General features: G+C 46.0%; 1 protein-coding gene across 1 annotated transcript in view; it reads left to right on the top strand.

The window, feature by feature from the left end:
• The window catches only part of DNAH11 (dynein axonemal heavy chain 11), a 3642058-nt gene that overhangs the window by 1642253 nt on the left and 1973191 nt on the right, over positions 1–26614 (top strand). Inside the window, exon 32 of the mRNA XM_078663510.1 lies at positions 10013–10144. Within this exon, the coding sequence (XP_078519636.1) occupies positions 10013–10144 (132 nt within the window). The remainder of the gene's footprint in view (positions 1–10012; positions 10145–26614) is intronic.

The raw sequence follows: 26614 nt of genomic DNA, 5'->3' as shown, positions 1-26614 counted from the left end.
GTCCCACGATGGTGGTTCCCGGCCTCGTCGGCCTAGTGACGCCTACTCTCCACATTGGCGGCCCCCTCCTGACATCGGGGCTGCCGCGACAATGCTGGCGATGGCAGAACGGCCTTCCAGGGATCCGGGCCCACGGCGGTGAATACCCAGCCAGCGCTTCGTAGACAGGTTAGTCAGCGCCCTCAGGGGCAGCAGCCTCAGGCAGTCGCAGAGCTCTGAGGAAAAGGACAGCGCTCCTCAGGGCACGTCAGTCTCACGGCTCACAGCGCGCTCCGGGGCACGACAGGTCTGAGGAGTGGGGCGCTTGGCAGAAGGAGCGCTTGGGGGAACTCCAGCAATGGCACTTCAGGCGGCAATCCTCTCCCGAATCCCAGCGCTAATCAAGGGGCAATGACAGCAGCCTCAGCAGGAGCGCTTTGTGGCAATCAAGTCAGTTCAGAGGGCTAGCGCTAGGGCAATGCTAGCGCTTAGCCAGCAGTTGAGACCAGGCAGAACTGCAAAGGGGACCAGGCAGTTCACAGCGCTTCACAGTAGGCTTCTCGCAGCCCAGCGCTTCTACAAGGCCACAGCGTCCAGGGCCCTGGGACCTCAAAGGGGCACAGCTCTTTCAGCACACGCAGCTCCTCATAGTCCAGCGCTTCCCCAGGGGCCACAACTTCCCAAGGGGGCGGACAGTTCAGGTCAGGGCAGCAACAGTCTTTAGACATCCAGCGCTTATGGGGTGATACGGCAGTTTACGCCTGTCAGCTGTCCACAGCCCTTCACCATAGGCACCTCACAGCCCAGCGCTTCCAAATTATAGCGCTTCTCACGGAGGGGGGCGAACAGTTCCACAGCCAGCCCCAGGGGCACACTCCTCACCTCCTGGGGGGTTCAAGCCCACAGCATTCCTCCCACTTCTGGGTACCTTTTTCCCTCAGCGCTGGCGTAGTCCAAGGTCCCACAGCGTCAGGGACCTATGAAGAGTCCTCCCTTGTCAGGGGCCCATGGGGACAGCAGCGGGGGGGTTTATAGGGGTGCAGGGCCCAGCTCACAGGTCCATGTGGCGGTAGCACCTCACAGCAGGTCCCCCTCCCTTCCTTGTCCCAGCGCTGACTGACTCTCTGGTGACACTTCACCCTATTTATACCCTCCTCCCAGGCAGTGCCCGGACCTTCTAGAATGTTGGCACATCTAGCCTAAACTGGTTCTAGGGGAGGGGGTGAGCACCCTGGGTGCCAGGCTTTCCCTCCAAAACTAGGGGTAGCTGGGTAATATTATCTAGACCGCTGACCTATGTCAGTCCAGTGGCAAAACCCATGGCCATGGCATCCATTTTAAAAACAATACATTTCAGTCAGGTACATTTCCAAAATGGGGGTGCAGTTTTAAAATGGGGGATTTTACAAGTGCTCACATTATGTCAGGTAATTACATTTTCACAAGGTGTCTCACTCCACTCATGGCCTATACAGGTTTAATCCCACGGGGGAGACATTCAAATTAGGGGGTCAAAAGCGAAAAATTTTGGGGGGAAAAGGCCAAGTCCAACACGACTCCCCCCCAGCCAAAAGCCAGGGTAGACATATCAATGCCTTGATGGGCTTCCCTGCTTGGGGCGGAAAAAGGTGGACGCAGGCCTGCAACTACAGGAGCACCTGCAGTCTCTCCTCCACTCTGGAACCCAATGGTTCTCTTTCGCAACCCTCCCTTCACCAACAAAACCACCCCACTGGTGTTCCCTAGTGGGATGTTTCTCCTTCCTAGAGTGGGAGGCTCTAGCCTCAGGCTTGTAATTCCCTTGGACCACTCTCCTCTCTCCAAACTGCCACTGGTCCACCCATCTGGGGTCTACACCCTCAGACTGACCAGCCCTTAGGGGCGAGGCTCTCCTCCCCCTACTTCTCCTCCTAGGGTTCCTCCATCTCCTACGCTGGGGGACACCCTCACACAACTCTCTCCCCAACCTGGAGCCGAAACCCACAGGCTGAACCGGTGACAGGGGCGAGTCCTCCCTCTCCCTGCACCCCCTCCCAGAGTCCCGCACCCTCCTAACTGGAGTAGTACCCCTGGGAGTCACTTCCGGGGGGACCCTGGTTACAGAGGTCCCTCCCACCAGGGCAGGCAAACCCTGTCCCTGGCCACCCAACCCAGGATCTGCGCCCTGTGGCTGAGCTGGTGACAGAGAAGAGACCTTCCTCCCTCTGCACCCCCTCCCAGAGTTCCGCACCCTCCCACTGGGAGTAGTACCCCTAGGAGTCAAATTGGTAGGGACCTGAATTACAGGTACCCCACCCTCCAGGTCAGGCAACCCCTTAACCTGGAACCCCAGTCCAGGATCTAAACCCTGTGACTGGTCAAACCCCCGAACCACTGGAGCTCCAATTAATGATGCTCCGGGTCCTCCTGACATAAGGGGATCCTTTCCACGAGAAGGCACACCGGGACAGCCTAGACTCCCAACCTGGGGTTCCCTAAAAGAACTCTCCAGTCCCTGTGACTGCAGTTGGGGCATCTCGGGACACCTCCCCGTCTCACTCCCTCCTTTAGATGGGATGTGAGGCCCTACAACCCGCCCACTATCCTGGGACCTAGCTGGGCTTCTCACCTCTCCCGCCACGCTGGGTCGGAAGATCCCTGCACCTCTCCTTTCTGGATCACTCCCCAATGTCTTCCCAGACGCTCTGGCACTTACCCAGAGGTCTGCCTCCCGTGCAAGTTCCCTGGGGTCTGAGAACCCGCACCGCAACAGATGGTGACGCAGTCTTGGGACACAACTCCTTAGCATGTGCTCCCGGATAACGGCATGGCACAGCCCTTCCCAATCCTCCACTGCTCTCCTCACCACCCAGTCCTCCAGTACAGTCCAACACTCCTCCTCGAACTCTCCCCAGGACTGATGGAACAGCTTACCCCTGCCCCTAAACACTAACCCGTCCTCCTCTTCCGGGGAATCAGGCACAGTCTCTTGGGCTTCGGGAGTGGGACTCCTTGCACTGGACCTACACTCGCTGCCACCACTGGATCCCACCCTCTTCGGTGAATCCAGACTCCTAAAACCACTCTCAGGGGACAACCTACCCACCTGAGCTGATCTCTCTCTGGCGAAGGCCCTCTCCGCCTCCGCCATCCTCTCCTGCGCTAGGACTTTTTCAGTCTCTAGTCGCTGCTCTTCTACCCTCAGCTGCGCTAAGCCCTCGGCATGCCTGAGCTTTGCCAGCGACAGCTGATACTCCCTTTCCTCCCTCCTATCTACCCACTCTTCTGGGGACAGGGAAAGGGATGGGGCAGTGCCCCCGGGACTGGACCCAGTGCGAGACTCCCTATCTCCGGTGTCCTCCACAGCTACTGGCGTCTCTGCCCTGCTAGACTCTTCCTCCTCCTCATCGGAGCAACTACCTCCCTGGGTTCTGGATGGGGAGCCCTCACTCTGGTCTCTAACCCACTGACCCTTCAACACTTCGGGGGGGTAGTCAGACAAGTCCCCATTAACCTCTAAGGCCTCTCCCCTCTTGAGGGCCTCATAGAGAAACAAATTCCTCCTAATGTTCCCTACTGGGGGTATCCCTCTCTCCAGGAGGAAGTCTATCACCTCCTGTTCGGTGTACTCCATCAGTTCCACTTCCTGGTAAATCAACCCCATCGTGGCGAGGTACACCCGGGACACACCCTCCCAGTGGAACAAGGGGACAATTCAGAATACTCTTCAGGAGGAAGCAATAAAAAAAATATTCAGCCAAACAGCAATAATCCCCACCACAAGGCTCTACCTGTGGTGTAACCTGTGGCCGCTGTGGTACTGCGCAAACACAAGTCCTATCCCACCGCTCTGCCACCAAATGTTGGAATTGGGGGTTGCCCAAGTCTCAAAGGGGGTAGCATGGCATCAAGCGGGCAGGCCAAACTTGGAGGACATGTGAAGCACTCACGCAGTACCCTCAGTCAACACACCAGGCACAGCACAAAAGAGGCAGGACACCAATCTGAGTTGGAAAATTAAGCAGTTTAGTATCTCCAACCTGCAAGGCAAAAATGCATTAACAGTGTCATCATAACATGGCGCCAACTGGCACCAGAGCCAAGTATTTCAGTGGGGGATTATTTACATGGGACAAAAAGGGTTTAGTCCAAAGTCCATGCTGAAATAAGAATGGTTGGTTAAATTAACATTAGAGCTGGGGCCAATCCGGCGGGGCCAACTCAGGCTTTCATCCTCGGGGGGTTGGCTGAAATTGTAAGTTGCAACATTAGCGTAAGTACACCTCATGTGTGACAACACCAACCCAACCCCTGTAAGGGAATATCATCCTATAATACCAGACAGGAACATGAATCCTCAGCCCCCCCTGCAACCTGCAACACAACCATTAAGCAGTGCGTTGGCATCAACAACATATGAACCAGGCCTGTATCACATTTTTCGTGGGCCCCATCCGGCCCCTACACCATGAGTAAAACCAGGGGGGGGGGCATAGGCATCAATCACCTTAGCTTAGGCATAACACTAAACATGTCACCACTATGCAGCTCAGTTTAAGAATCATTTCACTGCAGGAGTAAAGGGGGGTAACGCAATATTCTACATAGCATATCCCCTTAAACATTTCATCAAAGGAGCAACCCAGGGGATAACTGGGCCTTGTAGGAATCAGGCAACTTCTCCTTATATAAGAACAACCCTCTCATTAGGGCTAGTAACCACCTCTCTGAGCAAGAGCAAACATTTCATACAGTTAAGCCATGCACAGGGCCTAGGCTGAGTAGGTTACTAGACGAAGTAGGGTTAATCCCTGGGTCTAGGCCCAGCACTTCCTGAAAAATCTCTCCACCCCAGGGAGGGGCGAACTCCCTCTGCGGTAGTTCGTTAAGGCCAATGGGGCCCAACCACAACTTTCCCCTTTTCGGGGGTTTACCTGTCTCTTCGGGCTCACTAGGCCCCTTGCGGAGGTTGGAATGCAGAGGAGGGCCCCGGCCCTCCGGTAGACTCTACTCAGCCCCTGCGCTGTTAGGGGGATCGGTCCTGGGCCTCCGTCAGGCTCCTCCGGCCTCGGGACCAGTCAGGGCAGAGCGGTGGCGTCTTGTGAAGGAGGGAGGGCTCGTGCTCCTCTCGGAGCCCTCCGGTGGTTCCGCCGGCTGTTCCCGGGCCTTCTGTAGCTCCCACGGCCCGAGAAACAATCAGGACGCGGCTTATGAGGGGCTCAGCCACGCGGCCAATCACTGCGCGGCAGGGGCGTGGCCTAGTGACGCGGCCGTCGGCCCCTGTCCCACGATGGTGGTTCCCGGCCTCGTCGGCCTAGTGACGCCTACTCTCCACATTGGCGGCCCCCTCCTGACATCGGGGCTGCCGCGACAATGCTGGCGATGGCAGAACGGCCTTCCAGGGATCCGGGCCCACGGCGGTGAATACCCAGCCAGCGCTTCGTAGACAGGTTAGTCAGCGCCCTCAGGGGCAGCAGCCTCAGGCAGTCGCAGAGCTCTGAGGAAAAGGACAGCGCTCCTCAGGGCACGTCAGTCTCACGGCTCACAGCGCGCTCCGGGGCACGACAGGTCTGAGGAGTGGGGCGCTTGGCAGAAGGAGCGCTTGGGGGAACTCCAGCAATGGCACTTCAGGCGGCAATCCTCTCCCGAATCCCAGCGCTAATCAAGGGGCAATGACAGCAGCCTCAGCAGGAGCGCTTTGTGGCAATCAAGTCAGTTCAGAGGGCTAGCGCTAGGGCAATGCTAGCGCTTAGCCAGCAGTTGAGACCAGGCAGAACTGCAAAGGGGACCAGGCAGTTCACAGCGCTTCACAGTAGGCTTCTCGCAGCCCAGCGCTTCTACAAGGCCACAGCGTCCAGGGCCCTGGGACCTCAAAGGGGCACAGCTCTTTCAGCACACGCAGCTCCTCATAGTCCAGCGCTTCCCCAGGGGCCACAACTTCCCAAGGGGGCGGACAGTTCAGGTCAGGGCAGCAACAGTCTTTAGACATCCAGCGCTTATGGGGTGATACGGCAGTTTACGCCTGTCAGCTGTCCACAGCCCTTCACCATAGGCACCTCACAGCCCAGCGCTTCCAAATTATAGCGCTTCTCACGGAGGGGGGCGAACAGTTCCACAGCCAGCCCCAGGGGCACACTCCTCACCTCCTGGGGGGTTCAAGCCCACAGCATTCCTCCCACTTCTGGGTACCTTTTTCCCTCAGCGCTGGCGTAGTCCAAGGTCCCACAGCGTCAGGGACCTATGAAGAGTCCTCCCTTGTCAGGGGCCCATGGGGACAGCAGCGGGGGGGTTTATAGGGGTGCAGGGCCCAGCTCACAGGTCCATGTGGCGGTAGCACCTCACAGCAGGTCCCCCTCCCTTCCTTGTCCCAGCGCTGACTGACTCTCTGGTGACACTTCACCCTATTTATACCCTCCTCCCAGGCAGTGCCCGGACCTTCTAGAATGTTGGCACATCTAGCCTAAACTGGTTCTAGGGGAGGGGGTGAGCACCCTGGGTGCCAGGCTTTCCCTCCAAAACTAGGGGTAGCTGGGTAATATTATCTAGACCGCTGACCTATGTCAGTCCAGTGGCAAAACCCATGGCCATGGCATCCATTTTAAAAACAATACATTTCAGTCAGGTACATTTCCAAAATGGGGGTGCAGTTTTAAAATGGGGGATTTTACAAGTGCTCACATTATGTCAGGTAATTACATTTTCACAAGGTGTCTCACTCCACTCATGGCCTATACAGGTTTAATCCCACGGGGGAGACATTCAAATTAGGGGGTCAAAAGCGAAAAATTTTGGGGGGAAAAGGCCAAGTCCAACACTTTGTTTATGCCTTTCACATGAGAACCATCTGCTTGGTTTGTTCTCGTCCTGTTCCTGGAGTTTAGTCTGAACACTGTGAGCAAGATCGATAAACAATGCCCTTGTTAATCTGTTGCGGTCAGTCCCCAGCACCTACACAAAACTGACTCATGATTTGATATCATGGGGATGCATGTTTAGGTGACACACTCTTGGAGAGGGAGCTCTCCTGTGAGAAGAGCCATGCAGTTTCAATGATGTTGATATACCATCTAGGCACTAAGGTATGGGATCTGCTGCAAAGCCCCGAGATCTTCTATTATATAATAACACTTCTTTTGACCAAGAGGGGGGTAGTTAGACCTTATAGTCCTTTATCCACTGTCTTTATATGACATCTCCATTTGTGATATATGGCCTTGCTTCAATGCTAACTGTGTTACGTTTGTGCATTTTGCTGCTGGTTGTGGCTTGTATATTGCGTTTTGGAACACAATAGTTAAACATTTTGAACTATATTTGTGTCTCGGTCAGTTCTTATTGTGAACATGTCTGAGCGAGTGAGGGAAAAGGTGTTTCTAGTTACCGTGATACTTGAGAAGATCCGGGAGTGTTGCGTTCTGGGGTGCCTAATCATTTGCTTCTTCATGAGTGTATAGGAGAGTAAGTGAGACAATATAGCTAGTCGGTTATGGGTTTGTGGGTACTCCGGTGGTGGGAAGTCTTAGCCCCCATACACTGAGGTCTAATATTCCTGTGCATAGTACTGTGTATGTGCAGAATCCCTGCAACATGGCACCACTGACGTTTGGTCTGGTACTTATTCGCAAGACCCCGAGTAGTGCTTGTGCGCCAGTTTGCGGAGACATCCGTGGTGTGAGGGCTTAGCCTCCTATATTTGATGTTTGTAGGTTTTTCAAGCTTGGATTTTAAAAGGTTCTTCTTTCTGTATTAGCCTGCCTTTACGCTACCATTCATTAGTTCCTTATACTGCTCTTCTTATGGGGTGGCTATTGCTGTGCCCATCCGCGCTGCGCCCATCCGCGCTGCAGTCATGGCTTATTTGTGGCAGCATGGAGTCCCTAATGGAGGGGCTGATTTTATTTCTGTAGTTGAGGCGGATGCAGCATTCCGCTTCGAGGTTTTCTATTCTTGTGTTACATTTCCGGCAGTGGATGGGAATGACAATTTGTTTCACGAATATACTGCCTCCACGGTCCCACTGGATTATCGCCCTTATCGATTGCTTGAAGTTCTATTGACAGCTTGGCAGCACACCATATGGTTTCTCCTAGAGAGGCCATGATTCATCTCCTCAATTTCACAGTGAGCAGGGGCCCACTGCCGAGCTGGGAGGGCCACTAGCCCTCTGAGGGTGGGAACTCATGGGTTGGGCACAACAGAACCCTGGCAGAAGCTGTGGTGCCGCAGACCCTCCACCAGCATAAAGCCTTTTACTCCCTTTTCAACAGCTCATGTGCAGACAAAAACAGATTTTACATGAAAGGTGGCAGGCTTTGGGAAGGTGAGATAGTGGCCAGTAGGAAGGAATTAAGCAGCAGCCTCTGGTGCTGTGTAACGTGGTCGCAGGCAGGCACCCCTAGAAAACAGCAGGGTTGGTGCAGATCTGCCTGCCCACAAAGAGGGTTGTGAACATTTTCCACATTTATGGAAGGCAGGACCATACCACATGGCCTGCCAAGCCCCAGTTTTTCTCCTGACTTTCATAGGAGCTGTGCATCACAGTGCAAGTCTGAAGACAAGAGTTAATGTCTGTGTCGGTGCGGCTGATCGTCTCTCTCCCTGGCCCTGCCCCTGCTACACCGGTACACACAGACCCGCCCTTCCTCTAGTGACGGATTGTGGAATGAGGTACATTCGTTGCGTCACTGGCAAGAAGCCAAGCCCTGCACCTGCCAGCTCAGGGTGTTGGAGTCCGGTGTGTTCTATCATCTGCATGAGGTTTGCCACATGTACGCTGGCAACCTTGTTATGATCAAGCAAAGTGACTCTGACTTATGATATCTATGTGGTGGGACTGCAAGACCTGAGTCGTGGTAGGTGATGGGTGTGGCTGGCCTGTAATTTGGAGCTTTAATGTTCAAAGGTTTCTCAGAATCTGGAGAGAGTGGCATAGACTGTGTAGGATTTGATAATATGATTTAACATTCTGGGTCGCTTTGTTTAATGTAAGACAGATTGTTGTTAATTCTTCCCTTCATTTGTAACACCTATAATTCAGTATAGGTGCATCCTTGTTGTACATAACCTCATCACATCACCAGTGGCACGTGAAATAACAGTAGATGTTATAGCGCCCGGGATAATGTGCTGCATGGCAATGCCAATGTCTGTTTACTTTTTTAATTCCTATTCCCACACTTGTCCATCTGCTTTTAAGTTTATTATTCGATCTTTCTCTTTAACCTCTGATAGTGTCACTTGTCTCTTTCTCTGTCCCTCTACTTACCTTCTCCATTTTCAACCGAGTTTTTGTTTGAAATGGTTTTAGTTAATTTAATAAAACATGCCTTGGGATTTGAAAAATGCAATTTTGACTACAGTACTCGTCTTTCCCTTTCCAAGTTGCACAATGATAACACTGTTAGGACATATAGTGAATTCTGGTCAAGGCTTTATAGGCCACATCACTAGTGGACATTGATTTCAGTAGCAAGAACAGCATCAGATTTTACGTATTCTTATGTCTCTCCACAAAGAATGACTGCCCTCAACACTGCTCAAGGAGAAAATAAATGGTTTTAAGCTTCCCTAGACCGCCTTCTTCCAGCATTCACCTTTAGCAAAACGTTTCTGACCTCCCACTGTACTGCTCTATACACCTTCCTCCACCCTCACCATGTCAGGGAGAAATACTTGGCCTCCTGCCATTTTAAAAATACCCCTATGCCTCTCTTTACCACCAGTGACTCCATTTTGTACCCATTCATATCCAAAGAAAACTGTTATACACCATTTCACCTTTGTGCATTCTCCTAACTCATTCCTTCTTCCTACATGCACTGATTGAACATAAAGCCCCTGCTAACATTTCACACCCACATATGCATGTATATGCCATTATTTGATTCAGGCATATTGCTACTGCTGCGGTCATTTTGACAGAAGGGTAATTGCCTACTATTGTCTTGTTCAGGAATCAAAGTTCATAATTAACCTTTGTCAGTGTCTCCAGTGAGAGTTAATTTAAAATGGAAATTTAAACACTAACTTTTGTTATGTTTTTCCTTTATTTCAGATCACTCAGCTCAATGCGCTAATTGCCATGTTGCTGGGAGAGCTCACACCAGGCGACAGGCAAAAAATCATGACCATTTGCACCATTGATGTTCATGCCAGAGATGTGGTGGCAAAGCTTGTTACCCAAAAGGTATATATTTTTAAGTTGCCACACATACAAAAAGCTAGCAGATCTATTGTCTATTTTTCCCTGTCTTCATTCTTGGATTATGTTTTTTTTGTAAAATAGCGGGCCTATTTATCAGATAGGCATTACATTTTTAATTTTTTTTATTTCATCCATGAGAAAAAAATGTCTGGCGCTTAATCTTTTTTGGGTCTGTGTAATGGGGTATAGTTTTAAAGAATACGTTACTGTGGGTATCCATGACAACCAACATGTACTCATTCACAGTGGTCAATTTAGGTATATTTTTTGGTTGAGGGATTTTCAGCAATCAGAAAAGGAACATGACTATCTAAGATATTACGTTGTATTGAAGAACAAAAACACAAAGTACAGTTATTGAATCAAGGTCTAAGTTATTAGCACACTATAGCAATGACTCTCGATGCTGGTAATTGAGTTCAGGGCTTTATTAACCTTTACAACAGTTCTCAATGCGCTGCTCCCTTCACCAGTCAATTGTCAACTGCTGGTGAACAGAATGCCATGATGGATCACCGCTCCAGCATGATTCTTGTGTGTACTCACATTCCTATATTTAAAGATACACCTACTAAAGCCCTATTTCTAATTGTAACACATACACCTTCATTAGAAACATGAGATACACCCATAAATACCAGACTTAACTGTAACTACTATGATAAATGTATTAACATCTTTCCCTTGTAGATCACAAGTTAACCCTGATTTGTGCAAAATAGGTATTTACATATATACACATACCCAGTTGCATGTATACAATACTAAAAGAATTCATAGAATAAACACATCACTTTGGGTACACTAATTTAATAATTGTATGTGATCTTGGTGATAACAAGGTTGCTTCTTGAGTCTGGTCACTCTGCTCACCACAGTGCTATTACTGGCATTAGTACAACTTTGATTTCCATTTTCTTCATCCATTCTGGAACTGTGATGACTTACACCTCTCTGCATCCCTCTAACTATGTCCTCATCTCTCATAATCATATCACCACTACATCCTTCATTCTTATCCACACTCCTTGAACCCTATGGTCCTCCATACTTTGCTACCCTCACTACTTTCACTTCATAGGGTCCTCTAAATTTAGGCAACCCTTTCCTTAATCATCAAGATTTTATCTTAACAAAATCCCCTACTTGGACCCTAGACTCACTTTTGTCCGAGGTTTCCTCTTTGTTGTACTAACACTTCGACAGTATCTATGTGAGTGTAAAAAGGTCTACATGTTTCAACCTGTAGAGGAATGTACCAGGTTTTTGTCAGGACCAAGTGAAAGGAACCTGGGCGGTATACACTCGCTAAGGTGTATCCAACCCTCGGTCCCTGCAACCTAACTGCGTACTTACAGTTGGTGACCTTACAAACCAAATAGGCGAAGGATAAAAGAAACCCGGAGTAGGATAACAGGAACAACAGCAACTACAGATAAGGTCTCTGACATAACAGCACGCCTAAGATGCTTGGAGAAGTTGAAGCGCAGCGAGCTATCAAAATGGTGGGAGTCCAAGTCCCTTCAGCGATACTTGAAAGTAAATAGAATACCTCAAGGGCTTCGCATTCTTGTGGCACCCACGTACGAGGACCGCACCCCCAACATGCTCTCAGAATGGGCAGAAAATAACCAGGAATCATTGCGTAGAATGCTAGCAATTCCAGTAAAATACGCAGAAATAGATCAGCAGAAAATATTGGAAGAAATTGCCCAAATATCAGAGATGTTGGATAAAGAAATTAACAGAGAGCAAATTGAAAAGTTTATGACTGGTATGCTTAAATGCTTAAAGAAATTGGAAGCAACCATTAAAGAAAGAAAGGCACAAAAGTTCTTAAGAGATAAGAACGACTACAAGCAGGGACAAATGTATACTTTCACGAAAAAAATTGAAAGTGTGAGAAAACGTCTGAACCAAAAAAGACTAATGGTAACAGATGGTCAATCGGAACTAAGTAGCGTTCAGAGTTCTGAAGTAGACACTAATTTAGAAGAAGGGCACAGCAGACAAGGGGTGCCAATCGTACCATTTGTCATAGAGGAATTAGTTTTTTTAGAGTAGGAGAGGAGGTTCAATCTCCGCCCAAGACCACCTGTGAACTATGAAGGAACGCAAAGAGGAAGAGGCAGAGGCAACAGAGGTCCAAGGGGTCGAAGCAATGCCAATGCTGCAAATCAGGAAAACACAAAGTAGTCGAGGTGGCAATTCAAGAAGAGGGTACAATAGTGAATTTAACTGATATCACATTATCAAATAAAGAAAAGAGCATACTTAACACAATAACGAGCAAAGTGCATCAGTAATGAATCAGGATGCTGTAACTACCTCTCTCCAAGTAAATCAAGAAGTGAACTTTCAAACATCTATGAGTCAAGCATTGGAAGCCGCCAGAGAACAAGAAGAGGATATTAGCGGCAATGCAGCAACAAACTTCAGACCGACCTCCAGATTTATCCCTATGACTTCCAGAGACTCTGTCGATATTTTTAATGAACTAGTAGTCAATGATCTAAACATTTTAGAATAATGTACAAGTATGAAACAATAAATTTATTCACAGCATGAAAAAGATTACTCTGCTTTAGTCACTAAATTAACCTCCAAGGGAAACTGCATTGTGCGCAACGCAGATAAGGGAGGGAATGTAGTGTGGGACAGGGCAGGATACTTGAGCAAGGCTTACAAACAACTTAATAATCATAACAACTATTTTAAAGTTACTGAGACAATTATGCAAACCGGCTTTATGAGGTATAAGGAGCAGTTACAAGACTGGTATGATCAATGTTTACTTACATCTGAAGAATGTTTATTCTTAAAAATAGACAAACCAGTAGTGCCAGTCTTTTACCTCATTCCAAAGGTGCATAAAAGTCTAGAAAGCCCCCCAGGCCCCATTATCTCTGCTGTTGGAGGAGAATTTGAAAATACCTCTAAATTTGTAGATTCCTTTTTGTGCCCCCTTGTTAAAACCCTCCCTTCCTACATGCAGGATACAGTGGATTTTCTGAAAAAAATCTATGATCTACCTTAGGAGGATAATTTATTGTTGGTAACAATTGATGTGACCACACTTTACACCAGCATTAGACATGAAGATGGCCTAAACGCCATCAAGTATTTTCTCAGTAATCGACCAATTAAACTCTGGGCACATACCCAGATGTTATTGAGTATCGTCTCAGTATGCCTTAAGAACAATTATTTTCTTTTCAACGATGAATTATATTATCAGACCTGTGGGACCGCGATGGGCACCTGCTTCTCCCCCAGCTATGCGAATTTGCATATGGGCTGGTGGCAGGAGCAGGTGGTCCGGGTCGCATTTCATACAGAGTGGGAAGAAAATGTGTTACACTGAAGTCAATTTATCGACGACTTGTTTGTTGTCTGGAAAGGGTCTGAGGAGTCAGTGAAAAACTTTATTAAAAAATTGCAAGTGAACAATTTAAATTTGAAGTTCACTAGTACTATCAGCAATGTCTCAGTGAACTTCTTAGATCTAACTGTTTAAGTAAAAGATTCCAAACTACAGACAAGACTTTTCAGAAAGCCCACACCGGGAAGCCTGCTGCTTCATGCAGCCAGTTTCCACCCCCATAATCTGATTAGAAGAATTCCGTATGGGGAATGTTTGAGGACAATGCGGAACTGCAGTGAGAAAGCAGTCCTAGATGAAGAATTGGCTAAACTGAGTACCAGATTTACAGCGAGAGGATATCCTGAGACTAACGTACAAGCAGCAACTAATAAAGCCAAGAAAAGAACTAGATAAGAAATTCTCTTTAACCCCAGCCAAGGTAAAATCAAGCGGGCAGGTGCCGGTGATAACCAGGCTAGGATGATTACCACCTATAAACGGCAACATGGCCAAACATTGACATTTTGTTCGGAATGACCTGGTCCTGGGCAAAGTAGTACAGAGAAGGCCATCTATTACGTTTAGAACGGCACAATCTTTTAGACAAATGTTGGTGAGCAATGTAATCACAAAAAAACAATCAAGCAGTCAAACCACTACATGGCTTAAAGCTAAAGAGGGGTTCATTAAATGTACAAAGTGCAAAGCATGTGGCTTTGGAAAAAATACACAGTCATACACTTTGGGATTGTCAAAATGAGTGACGAGGATTAAAGGACATTTTACCTGTAAGACGGACTTTGCTGTCTACGTCCTTCAGTGCCCTTGAGGCCTGAGGTACATGGGCAGCACGATCCATCCAGTCCATAAAAGAGTGCTACAGCACTTCAGAGCAATACGCAATGGGGATAAATCTTACCCGTAGCGCTCCACTTCGAGTCACATCACAACAAAAATGCGCAAGGACTTGTGTATTTTGTAGTAGATTGTGTTCCATCAAGTATGCGAGGTGGCAATAACCCTGGGCAAAGCACTACGCTACACTCGCGTAGTTTGCATAGTTTGCTACGCTGTGAACTGCGCGTAGCACATGCGTAGAGTAGCGTAGCGTAGTGCAGCGGTCATTTTTTGCTTGCTCGTGGTCCTCAACGTCAAGTTGGCGACCATGAGCAAGCAAAATGACATCCTTGCCAGACATTTTCCTTGTTCGCGATCGCGAGCATGGAAAATAAACCTCCCGGGGAGATTCTCAACGCGGGGAGGTCAGGTTTCTCATTGCGAGTGGTCGCGCATGCTCAGGATGAGAAACTATCAGTCCGCGTTGAGAAAGATGCAGCTCGAGTAAAAATCTACTTGAGCGGCAGAAAAGTACAGCTCGCACTGTGCAGGATGCCATTTTCAATGATTGCACAGTGCCGGATGCTTGTCCGTACTGTGCAATCATTGAAAACAACATCTTGCACAGTGCGAACATGCTACTACACAGTTCGCGAAGTGCTACGTGTAGCTCACGTAGTTCGTAGCTACGCGTAGAGCTATTTCGCGAACTACGCCCACCCCTAGGTAGCAATAGGGAGAAAAAGTTGTGAAAATTGGAATCCTGTTATATTCTGGAATTAAATACACTTTTCCCATCGGATTTTATCACAAATTTATAATAATTTCAGTGTTAATGAGCCTTAAGTGTAACTAGGCTATAGCATTGGCGACTTCACTGCACCTTTTTTTAATTTGATTATATTCTCACACAGGGTAACAAGGAGGGGTGGCAAGAGAGTAGAATGAAACATATGCAGTTTTAAGCCCACTTGGGCTGAATCAGTACACATGTCAACTTATGCGAAATGAATGATTTCAGATGAAATATGTCAACCTACTTGGGTTTAATTAACGATACTGATTGGGTGTCTCGATGTGCGGTTATATACGTTCTAGTGCATATTAGTCGTGTACATCGTCTTGCCCGCAAGATGATTGTTATTAAGTGCAGCTTAGAGATTGAATGACAACTGTGCCAAAGGCTGCTATGTTCATGATCGGGGAATGAATTCAAAGACAAAAACGCTTTTAAGATTCTTAAAGTTGTTTTTTGTTTTTTTATAAACAAGTAAATCATGCACAATTGAGAAATGTATATGGTATGGTGTGGAATCAATTTGAAACGCGAGCGAATGCGCGTTACACGGATGAAATAAACTATGAGTCTTTTTGTTTAATGAACTGTTTGTGTAGTTCAGTCAGGTGACTTGACGTGAACTCTGTATTTAAAATGTCTAATTGAAACGGGCAAGCCGTTGGTGAACAAGCCTGCTGGACAGGTGAAACGCGTCCTACCAGTCGACTCCAATATTGTTTTTGGTTGGCCAAAACACAGTGTCGTCACCCTCGTGTTGCGAGGAGCTTTGCTATTTACACAGACCTTGCTGGGCTTGTCCGCCTCGATGACGCACACTCTGTTCAGGAGTGCGGTGGCAGTTACCCGAGGCGGAGGAAGAAAAAAAAAATATATATATATATATATATATCCATATCCATATCCATATCCATATACATAGATATATATAGCCATACACATAAATATATATGTTTCCACAGAGTTCTCCTTTTCACTTGAAAGTGCACTCCACTGCAGGCATAATTTCAAAAAACCGGCAATTGGTATTCAGAATCTTTTATTGTCCTTACACTTTTCGAGGCTACAAGCCACAGAGAAGCTGCAGGTATCACGTGTCCATTTATTAATTACGGCCCCCAAGTGAGCATCTCTGGGACATGTAGTTCTCCACAGAAAAATTATTCCCCTCTGGTGGAGTCTGTGCACATTCATTTTAATTGTTTTCCAGGCCTCCAGTGGGCCGTCCGACAGTTACCACATTGCACGGTAGGTACCCCGGGACACTGCAGGAGTCGGCCCTGGGGCGTGGCGGTCTCCAGGGCCTTCAAGGGGTCCAGGCGGAGGGCCACGCAGTCTGCTTCCCACAATACACAAATACCCAATGGTGGTGGTTCCCGGGGCTTGAGGGGGGTTGTTGAGGTCCCCACACTTCTTATTTTGCAGGGGGGGGCCTTGGAGCACTCCACAACCATTTGTTTTATAGCCCCGGGGGGTGGCTCTCAGTCTTGTGTAGGAAACAGCAATGTTGAGAAAATCTTCCGGTAAGATAACAAAGGATTTGAAGTCCATTTTCAGCGTTTTTGTTGTAGTTTGCAGGCGTTAAAGCGACGACAATGTTAACTCCGTCTTTGTAAATATGCCACTAAGTTTTGTAATGTCGACAATCTCGTTTTCCTTTTAAATAGGCAGGAAGTATGTATTGAAGTTCATTGTGAATCTTGAAGCAACACTGTATAATTGTGATCGATAAAGAATTGAATAGTTTGTGTACTTGTTTTGCTCGTAATGTGCACAGGGGCAGATTTACAAGTTCATTGCGTTACTATTGCATTACTTTTAAGATGTGAAAAGTGACGCGAAAGTGGCGTAAGGGGGTTGTAAATCTGTACACAGTGTTCTGTTTTACTTTGCTTTCCTTTCTGTAATGTAGAGGATCCAGGGTAAATATAACGATTTCTGTACAGCCAGTACCTTTCAACCCTACCCCCAAACGGCTTTCTGCCTGTTACCATAGTAACAGTTCATGGAACACTTACGTGAGCACAGAGTTTAGAAGTTCACCACACTATGTTGCTAATGGAAAAAGTTACTGTGCTTCCCATAGGAACCGTTAGTCGTAGCTATAGACTCTGTTAAGATCTGGTAAAGAGTTAGCCTCAGAATTATACTTCAAATTATAAATATTATTTATTATTTCTTTTGGGGACCGCCAACCCCCCAAAAAATAAGGCGTATATACTTTTTTTTATTACCTTTTATTGAAACAACAATAAATACCTGGAAACAAAACTTAAATATAACAATATAATAAATTACTAGAAACATAACTTTAACAAAACAATATAATAAACAAAATGTGATATGGACTCCAATTGAAGTACGGTAGGTAATCTGCAAAACAAAAATGAAAATGAGTGTTTAAAATTAGATCGATATGACTAAATGAAGTCAAACATTACAAGTCAAGGTAACACTTGGCGATATTTCCTTATTTTTACGTCTGCAGTGTGCCTGATACATTTCACTTGTCTTATAGGCCTGCATTCAAGAGGTGTCTGTATGGAAGCGCCTACTGCGTCAGATTTACCCTATGGATCAATAGGTCTTTAAAATGATTCAGAGATGAGACAGAATTAGGGGAGAGATCAAGTCGTTATGCAGGACAATATGCTTTAGGGCTTATTTACAAGACGCTTGTGCCACTTTTGTGTTACTTTTCCCATGTTGAAAGTTACGCAAAAGTGGTGCAAGGGGCTTGTAAATAAGCTCTTTTACTTCTAATGCATTTAATCAGAGGGATTTATATCTAGGCCACTCTGCTTACTTTGTGTAAACACTGTGACCAACAGAGTTCACAACTTTAACTCAGCTTTGGTTCTACGTGTCAGAGTGGACTGCAGCGTCCATAACTTTAAAAGAGAAAGAGAAACGATGTGAGAGAGAGTGAGAGAGAGAAAGAGAGAAAAAACGACATTAAAAGTGTGAGAGAAAGTTATTGATGGAGCAGTTAATACTGGAGAAAATACTCGTACTCACCTTTTGCCTCCGTTGTGTGTCCAAGCACGTGCTGGTTCATAGTGCCCCCTCCAGTTTAGTGATCTGAAAGATAGTATATAGAGTTAGTAATAGCAAAGTACATACAACTGCACACGTATATTTTTGGGTTAATTTATTTGTACGCTCAGGATACTGTACTACAACAAGTTCCACTGTAAGGGAGGTGTCTGTGTGCTGTTTTTTTCCAAAGTAGTATATCCCATGCATTCCCACTGCATAACGGTGAGTTCTCAATATTGGGTATCTAGACTGTTGCACCCGATTGATTTGCAGAGTCCAGAGGTGAGTGTTTTTCTTGGGAAGTCAGAGGCAGATTTAGAAGCTCCTTGCGCCACTTTTCCCATGTTATAAGTGACACAAAAGTGGTGCAAGGGGCTCGTACATCTGCCCCTCAAACTGTTGGGGAAGAGGTGTGGCGCAGTCGCCAGGGCGACTGATACCAGAGGCTGGGGATCACGGTTCGATCCCCGGTACCAGCAGGCAGGGGTCTCCCCAGCACCATGTGACTCTGGGCAAAGCTCGCTTAATCTTCCCTATGCGCCCAGTGCCGGGATGCCTACGGGTAGCTGTGCACTTTACAAATACTAGATTTTAACCTATCTATTCTCACTGCCTGGAGGTAATTATACATTCCTACGCAGTGAAGCTGCTGCACACTACCCACTCTCTCCTTCCACAGATGACTTGCCGTTGTTTCGAAAACAAGCTTCTTTGCTCACCATGTGCAATTGGCCTGATTCAAAGAGGGTGCACTACGTGTCGAAGCAGCCTTCTCAGAAGTTGTTATGATGGCCACGCATCATCGTAGAATCCTCAAACATTGAGTTTTAGAGGTGTTGGGGGGAGACGCCAATTTGTGAAACACAACCTGTAAGATAAAAAGGAAGTTACAATTGTGTGTCATTTTTTATCAAAGGAGAGAGGAAGTGAGAGAGTGACTGCAAAGAATATTGGCAGCTCACCTTTCTGTCACTGGTGTGTTTTTCACCACATTCCGAGACATAATTCACCCTGAAGCTCTATATATAAAAGATAGTAAAACAAAGATGTTATGATTGGTATTTGTTACTATCTTAATGTGGAGTTGAATAACATCGGCCTTTCACACACCTTCCCTCTCGCATTTAAAAACAACTATTTGTATAGTTTATATACCGGATGTTTGACCGATTATAAAAACGTTCCTGCTATTGGGAAAAAAATATATACATGCAATAAGATACGCTATATAGGACTGCGTATCCCTAAATCGCTGCGTTGCATTTTTGTATCCAGTCTGCTGCACCCCGTGGACTACCTGAGATGCGCACCTAGGCCTCATTGCCCACCTTTTTGTGGACAGGACACCTTCTACATCATGCAGTCCCGCTCTGCCACCAAGAAATCTGACATATGGTGCAGAGTCTTGATATCGGTATGCCTCACGACATACTCATGCTCCCATCATCATCATCGCAGGTTCTTCACCAACTCAGTCCTTTCGGTACCACTAACTCAGTGACCAAAGAGGTCACGCACGTGGTGGTGGGCCCCCTGTTCGGTGGTTCGAGCCTTCATGATGCGTCCTAACCACCAGGACGGGCCATCACAGCGCATGGCATACAGCACGTGCGCCCTGTCTTTTTTTATAGTGCCGGTCACGTTTGTAGTGACGGATGCGCTGGATGGGTGTGGTGTGGATGTATACCAGCAATAAGGGAGTGTGTGCCATTCTGACAACTAGACCTGGAACTAAGAAATCACTACAATGGAAATCTGGGCAATGTTTCGTTGTTGTGTTTTCCTGGAAGTGTAAGTGGAGGGGGGTGGCCTGACCTATGCCAGTGCTGCGCGAGTCTCTGAACCATGATTTCAGAGATATGGGCGTGGTCCCGTCGTCAGTTATACGAGAAACTTGATAGGGGTGGGCGGAATTTGCGTAATCGCATTACGCAAATCTTAGCGAAACGGTAAAAAATCTCCGCGAACACGCAGAAATTCATCAAGGTTGAATTTCCAACTGTCTATAGTGTAGATGCAAAGGTGAATTCAAGTTGTAAATCCTGCTGTGCGCAGTGTACATCTTAGGATGGAGTGCATCATCTGCAATTATGATTGAAGTGGAAGATAGAACATGTATGTGACGTGCATTTTATTATTAAACTAAATGTATAAGTGATATAAAATGAGTTTTTCAAGGAAGCATAATAAAGGGATATGGTGTAGGGTTTGATAGGTGTTATACTTAGTTCGGTTTACACTGAGTGGTATCTAAAACAAGAAGGTTGTGTTGAGCCTGCGATGATGCGTGGTCTGGGCAGACTGTACTGATAATAATATTTTTTGTGTTTTGAATGGTGCCTTAGCAAGGCCACGTGATAATCATTTTTGGTGCACTGAGTTACTAGTACCTTTGGTGCTTAGTGTGTACATATTCTGCGATGATGCGTGGTCTGGGGGGCAGGGGGCACAGTAATTGGAGTAATGTCTTTTGTCGATTGGATTCTGCATGAATTCCACTTAAAAGTGATACTATGCCTCATTGCTGACATAAAACTGTTCACTCTTCTTTCCGATGATTTATGGTGCACTGAGTTAGTGGTATATTTGGCGCTGACCTTGTATGTACCCGGCAATAATGCGTAATGCAGGGGGGCTGTACTGGGAGCAATGATTTTTGCCTAGTGAATTCTGCTTTAATAAGGCTACGGGGAAATGACTTGTGGTGCAGTGATTTAGTGGTACCGAAGGAACTCAGCGTGTGTGCACCCTAAGATGATTTGTGGTTCAGCGGGGTCGCCGTGGTATAATGTCTCCTGACTACTGGAATGCGTCATGTACAATCATCATTGTATCTGAAAAAATCTGAACACATACAGTACAATTGTCTCTGCATTAAATTAATCATGGTTGAATTCCTTATTGTCCGTAGTATACATGCAAAGGTGACTTCAAGTTGTGAACCCTGCTGTCCGCACAGTACATCGAAGGCTGTTGTTTTCACAGACATCGAGGAATGCTTTTTTTTTATCACATACTTTAACAAAATCTGACAACACAGTACTATTTTTCTTCCTTAAATAAATCGAGACTGAATTTTATGTTGTCTGTAGTGCTTATGCGCTACTGGTATCAAGCGGTAAACTCTGTTTATCACAGTGTACATTTGAAAACATAACTCACTACAGTCATTGAGGGATATTTTTTGTGGCATCCTTAACAAAATAGTCTTTGCCTTACATAAATCAAGGATATCTTGAATGCTGTACGTGGTGTAGATGGAAAGCTGAATTCAAGTTGTGAACCCTGTTGTACACAGTGTAGATTGAAGGAAGTAGTCAACACAAACATCGATGAATGCTATTTTGTCACAGGTAACAGAATTTGAGGACACAGTGCAATTGTCTCTGCCTTAAATGAATCGAGACTGAATTAAATGTTTTCTGTAGTGCTGATGTGCTTCTGGTATCAAGTAGTGAATTCTGTTGATCGCAGTGTACATTTCAAGGCAGTACTCAGTACAGACATTGAGGCATGTTTCTTGTCACATCATTTAAAAAAATTGTCTCTGTCTTACATAAATCAAGGTTAATTTTAATGCTGTCCATACTGTTGATGCAAAGCTGAATTCAAATTGTGAACCCTGCTATCCGCAGTGTAGATCGAAGGCTGTAGTCAGAACAGTTATAGAAGAATGTTTTTTGTCACATCCTTTTACAAAATCGAAAGACATAGAGTACAATTGTCTCTACCTTAAATAAAGCAAGGCTGGATTCAATGATGTCCGTAGTGTTGATGCAAAGCTGAATTCAAGTTGTGAACTCTGCTGTACGCAGTGTAGATCGAAGGCTGTAGTCAGCACAGTTACAGGCGAATGACTTTGTCACATCCTTTTACAAAATCGGAAGACATAGATTCCAATTGTCTCTACCTTAAATAAAGCAAGGCTGGATTCAATGCTGTCTGCAGTGCAGATGCAAAGCTGAATTCAAGTTGTGAACCCTGCTGCCTGCAGTGGAGATCGAAGGCAGTAGTTGATACAGACACAACTCTGCCGTGCTGTGGCGCTGAGTTCGGAATGGGCCTGTATCGAGGGGGCACGCGGTCATGGCGGCAGCCAAGTGGCAGGGTGCGGACCTTCACTGCGGCGGAGTCTCTTCTCTTTGCAGAAGTGAACCATGCCCAAGGCGTAGCCTAATTATTTATAGTCTTACGCTGACGTTGTTTACGTTGGACTAGCCCACACCGCTTCTGTTTTAAAGGGGGGGTGAACACAGCTACATGACCGAAATATTCCCCGGTGTCTGAGATAATATGGTTGTGTCCACTCTTCAGTACACTACACCATCATCATCATCATAGTAAACTTTATTTCGATTAATGAAAAACAGAATCATAAAAGTATGAGCATGACATATTACACAATTTAAAAAGACCATACAATTAAGTTTACATCCATAAGCATTATTATATTACCATAAAATGATTTACAAATACATTTTAAAAGATCACATATATTAAAAGGATGTATTTTAACAGTGCAAGTGCTGTTGATATTGTTACCAGTCCGTACAATGATCTCATAGATATAGATCAACAGATATTCCATGATGATAATCAGTATCGGTTTCTAATAGTGAGTGCCACTCTGATAAAACTAAGGACAGCATTACATATTGCTGGGGTTGATAATGAGAGTAAATGTTCTTATCCCTCTTTATAATAACGAGATCCAAAAGTTAACAAAACCGGCCTGATAAATCGATTTCTTGGATCTTTGTACAAAGAACAAAAAAGTACAAGATGGACAGTGTTTTGTGAAACTTTGTTATTACAAGCACAAGGGGGTAGACTCTCACACCACCCCACTTGCTTTGGGAAAGCAAATAAAAAATGCAGTGTGTTAAGACGGAACCTAGTCAGATAAAAGCGCCATTGGGTATGCCTTATATATGAAAGGTATGGTTGCTGCAGCAACCTTCCCCTGTGGTATACCGCGCTCTCGCTATTTCTCAACACACCTAACCTAGTGCGATAAGCCTCTTTAATTAATAGCTTTGTCTCACTACCAACGGTTTCAGCATTCGAAAACATATAGTCCAAACCTATCTTGGAAAAGGTTTCCCTGACATATAGTAGCCATGGTATCTTCTCAAAATACTCAAGCTTGAGGCAGTCTTGTAAAATTTCCTTTGTGAGTTTCAACTCATCAGAACTCCATACCTTGCTCCATGGCAGCAAGGGGGAGACATGGATGATGTCGCTCACAAATTCAAGACCCACCTCAGTATGGCAAAGGATGTTGGAGGTACCTGATGGTACACATAAGAGGCGCTTTATGAACTTGTTTTCCATAGTTTGGATTTTGTTACAGGATTGAGTGCCCCACACCCCCACCCCGTATGTTGCAACTGGGATACATTTTGCTTTGTATAAAGATTTTAATTCTGCAACCGGCTTCTGGCCCAATTTGCTGCCTTTTGCACACGGGCTGATATTAGAGGCTCCCAACTCAACGTTTTGTTAAATAAGTTCCCCAGGAAATTGAAACTGTCAACTTTCACAATAATTGAGTCCTTCACCATAAGCCTGCGAGATTTTGCCCCTTTTGGGCCGCAGACCATAGTGAAGGACTTTGTGAAATTGACCCTTAGATCTAACCCCTGCATAAAGGTTTCAAAAGCATTTAAACAAGTTTGCATGCTGTTTGCAGTTAGGGTCATTAGGACTGTGTCATCTGCATAAGATAACATCGGTATCCGTTTACCATTAACCTGGGGAAAATCTACACAGCTTTCCAGCAGAAAAGCTTCCAGACCATTGGTGTACTCCAGGAACAAAAAAGGGGCCAGTATACACCCCTGGCGAACACCCTCAGTCGATCAAATGGACTTTGTCTTCTCCCCGGCAGGGCCAAATCTGATCCTTACTGTTGTGGCAGCATGCAGTCTATGAAGGAGGGTGACCAATGGCTCTTCAAACCCCATAGACTCCATCATTTGCCAGAGTTTATTTCTACATACGGTATTAAAGGCACTGGATAAGTCCATGAAGACCAAGTGGATACAACCACGCTTGGCCCTCATGTACTTACCCATGATTAGCCAAATTTAGGCACTGCTCAGTAGTGCCCTTTCCTCGCCTAAACCCGTATTGGGATTCAACAATAATGCCAGTTGACTCGGCCCAGGTTTCCAAACGGGCCAGAATCACCCTACCCATTAGTTTACAAGACGCATCTATTAACGATATTGGTCTGTAACAACAGGGGTCACGTTGTCACATTTCACTCGTGAATGAATGTGGGGAATGGCTGTGAAGTCAAGTGGACTACATGGCCCAGAATGCTTGAGAGCGATGTCCTTTCTCTCTTTCCACACTTTCCTTCTTGTACTCTTCCTATTTCTCGAGCCGGTGCTTGTCACCTGAACCATGGAGTCAGTTTCAGCAGGAAGCACCGCAATTCCAGTGACGCCGTCGCGGTGATTTCTACCCGTTTTTCGACTGTTTTCCTGTTGCCAGTCTGTCAGGAAAGTTTGTTTAACTTCGTGGAGGTTTTGGAAGCGCTTTCCCCGATCGCGCATTGAACGTGCTGGGATTGGGAAGGAGCGCAGCTGTATACATTAGTTTCAGCTGAAGAAGTGTGTTTATCCACAAGGAGGTAAGGTGCCTGTGGCGCGCCCCTATTATTGAACCTGTGATAGAGCGGCTGCTCTGAACTACGGACATGTTCAAAGACTGTTGAAGGCTCAAAGTAGCAAAGGATTGTGAGTTGTTGTGAAGGGTGGAGTTTAAACCCTATGACACGTGCAAACCTTGTTTGGACCTTGTAAAAATATTATTAACTCCGGAGTCAGCTGTATGAATATAATACAAACCGCATACAGGAGAACAGACATATTTTACTGGCATAATTCGATGTACTTGATATACACGGGCACAGAACTGCAGTGGTGCTATCGTGTAACGTATTCTTTTTGGTCTACAATTATTCAGGATTGATGCCAGACTGAGAGGATTTTGGTGTTAAATTATGCTCTATGAATTAATGAGTGGCACATACTTCAGGACAACGCAAGTGCTGCAGTTGGAAGGAATAGAGCTATTTTCTTTTATGATTTATTTTTCTCTTTTTTCTGTTTTCCATGGAGAACATGTGGCAGCATAATGTTGTAAGTGATTGTACACACATAGTATATTGATCTTGTTCAATGGTTCTGTATGTGTGTGTGATTTCCCCTTTCTCTTTCTCCTTCTCCAGGAAATCCAGTCTGATACCATTGAGGTTCCTTCTTCATACACGTATTCAAAGGCACCTATCAGATTATTTGGCTGCTGCGACTTTATTGTTTCTTTTATCCCCTTTTTTCCCCTTCCCTGGTGTTGTCACGCTTGGTAGAGTTTAGTTATATGCTCACAGGTTGTGACACCATTAGAGGATAGGGAGAACTAGCTACGTTCATCGCTCCTGCTGTACCCGGCTGAACAGGTTAGTGGTAACCTATGTGAAATCACGACACACGTTTATTGCCCTTTTTAAATATCGGGACCACTACCGCCTCCTGCCAAGAAGTCGGAATGCGACCTACCACAACTGCTTTAAACAAAAGTAATGAGTGGTGCCCACACCTCTGTATTATGTTTGAAAAAGTCCAAAGGCACTGAATCCGGCCCTGGAGCCTTTAGTGAGGTGCCCTTTCTTAGTGCAGCCTCTACCTCAGAAAGAGTCAGTGAGAGGCTAAGCGTATTTGCTGACTCCAACTTGAGGTCGCAAATCCCTTAATTACTAATTGCGAGGGGGGCCCCTTTTGTGTTAAAAATATTCCCATAATGTACTTCCCAGGTATCCCCTGGGATGTGCACCTTTAGGGTATCCTTTTCATCACTTCTTAAAAAAGGGCGATTTATAACCTCCCAAAAAAGTCGGCAATCCTTTAGTTCTGAGGCTTTGCCTAAATCATCCCACGCCTTTCTTTTTAAGTCTGTTTTACGCTTAATAATGGCATCTCTATATATTTTCCTTGCCCTTCTAACCAAAACCCTATCCCGTGGCACTTGACGTAATGCCTTTGTTAGGCTAGATTGTGCTCTGGAACATTCTGCATCAAACCATTTACTGGTATTTCCCTTTTTTCCTCCAACAGGTTTTAGGAGGTGGGAAGCCACATTACCTAAAAGAGCCTCGAAGTTATCGAATATTGCCTCTGGCTCGTTTGAAGGGGTTAAGCAAGCATCTAACCTTTGTTTGTTTGTCTTCAAAATCTCCACCTCTAGACGACTTGCATCTACCTTGTCCCACTTTAAGGTAACCCCCTGATTCTGACTAAATTTGATTGGGTGCTCCACAATCTGCATTCTCTTAAAGGCGGGACACAGACTCAGAATTAGTGGATTGTGGTCACTAACTGGATTTGCCTCAATCTGGAAATCATTAATA

This window comes from Lissotriton helveticus, chromosome 10, assembly GCF_964261635.1.
Source record: "Lissotriton helveticus chromosome 10, aLisHel1.1, whole genome shotgun sequence".
NCBI lineage: Eukaryota > Metazoa > Chordata > Amphibia > Caudata > Salamandridae > Lissotriton > Lissotriton helveticus.
The sequence above is the reverse complement of the archived record's forward strand: the minus strand, read 5'-3'. Positions and strand labels throughout refer to the sequence as shown.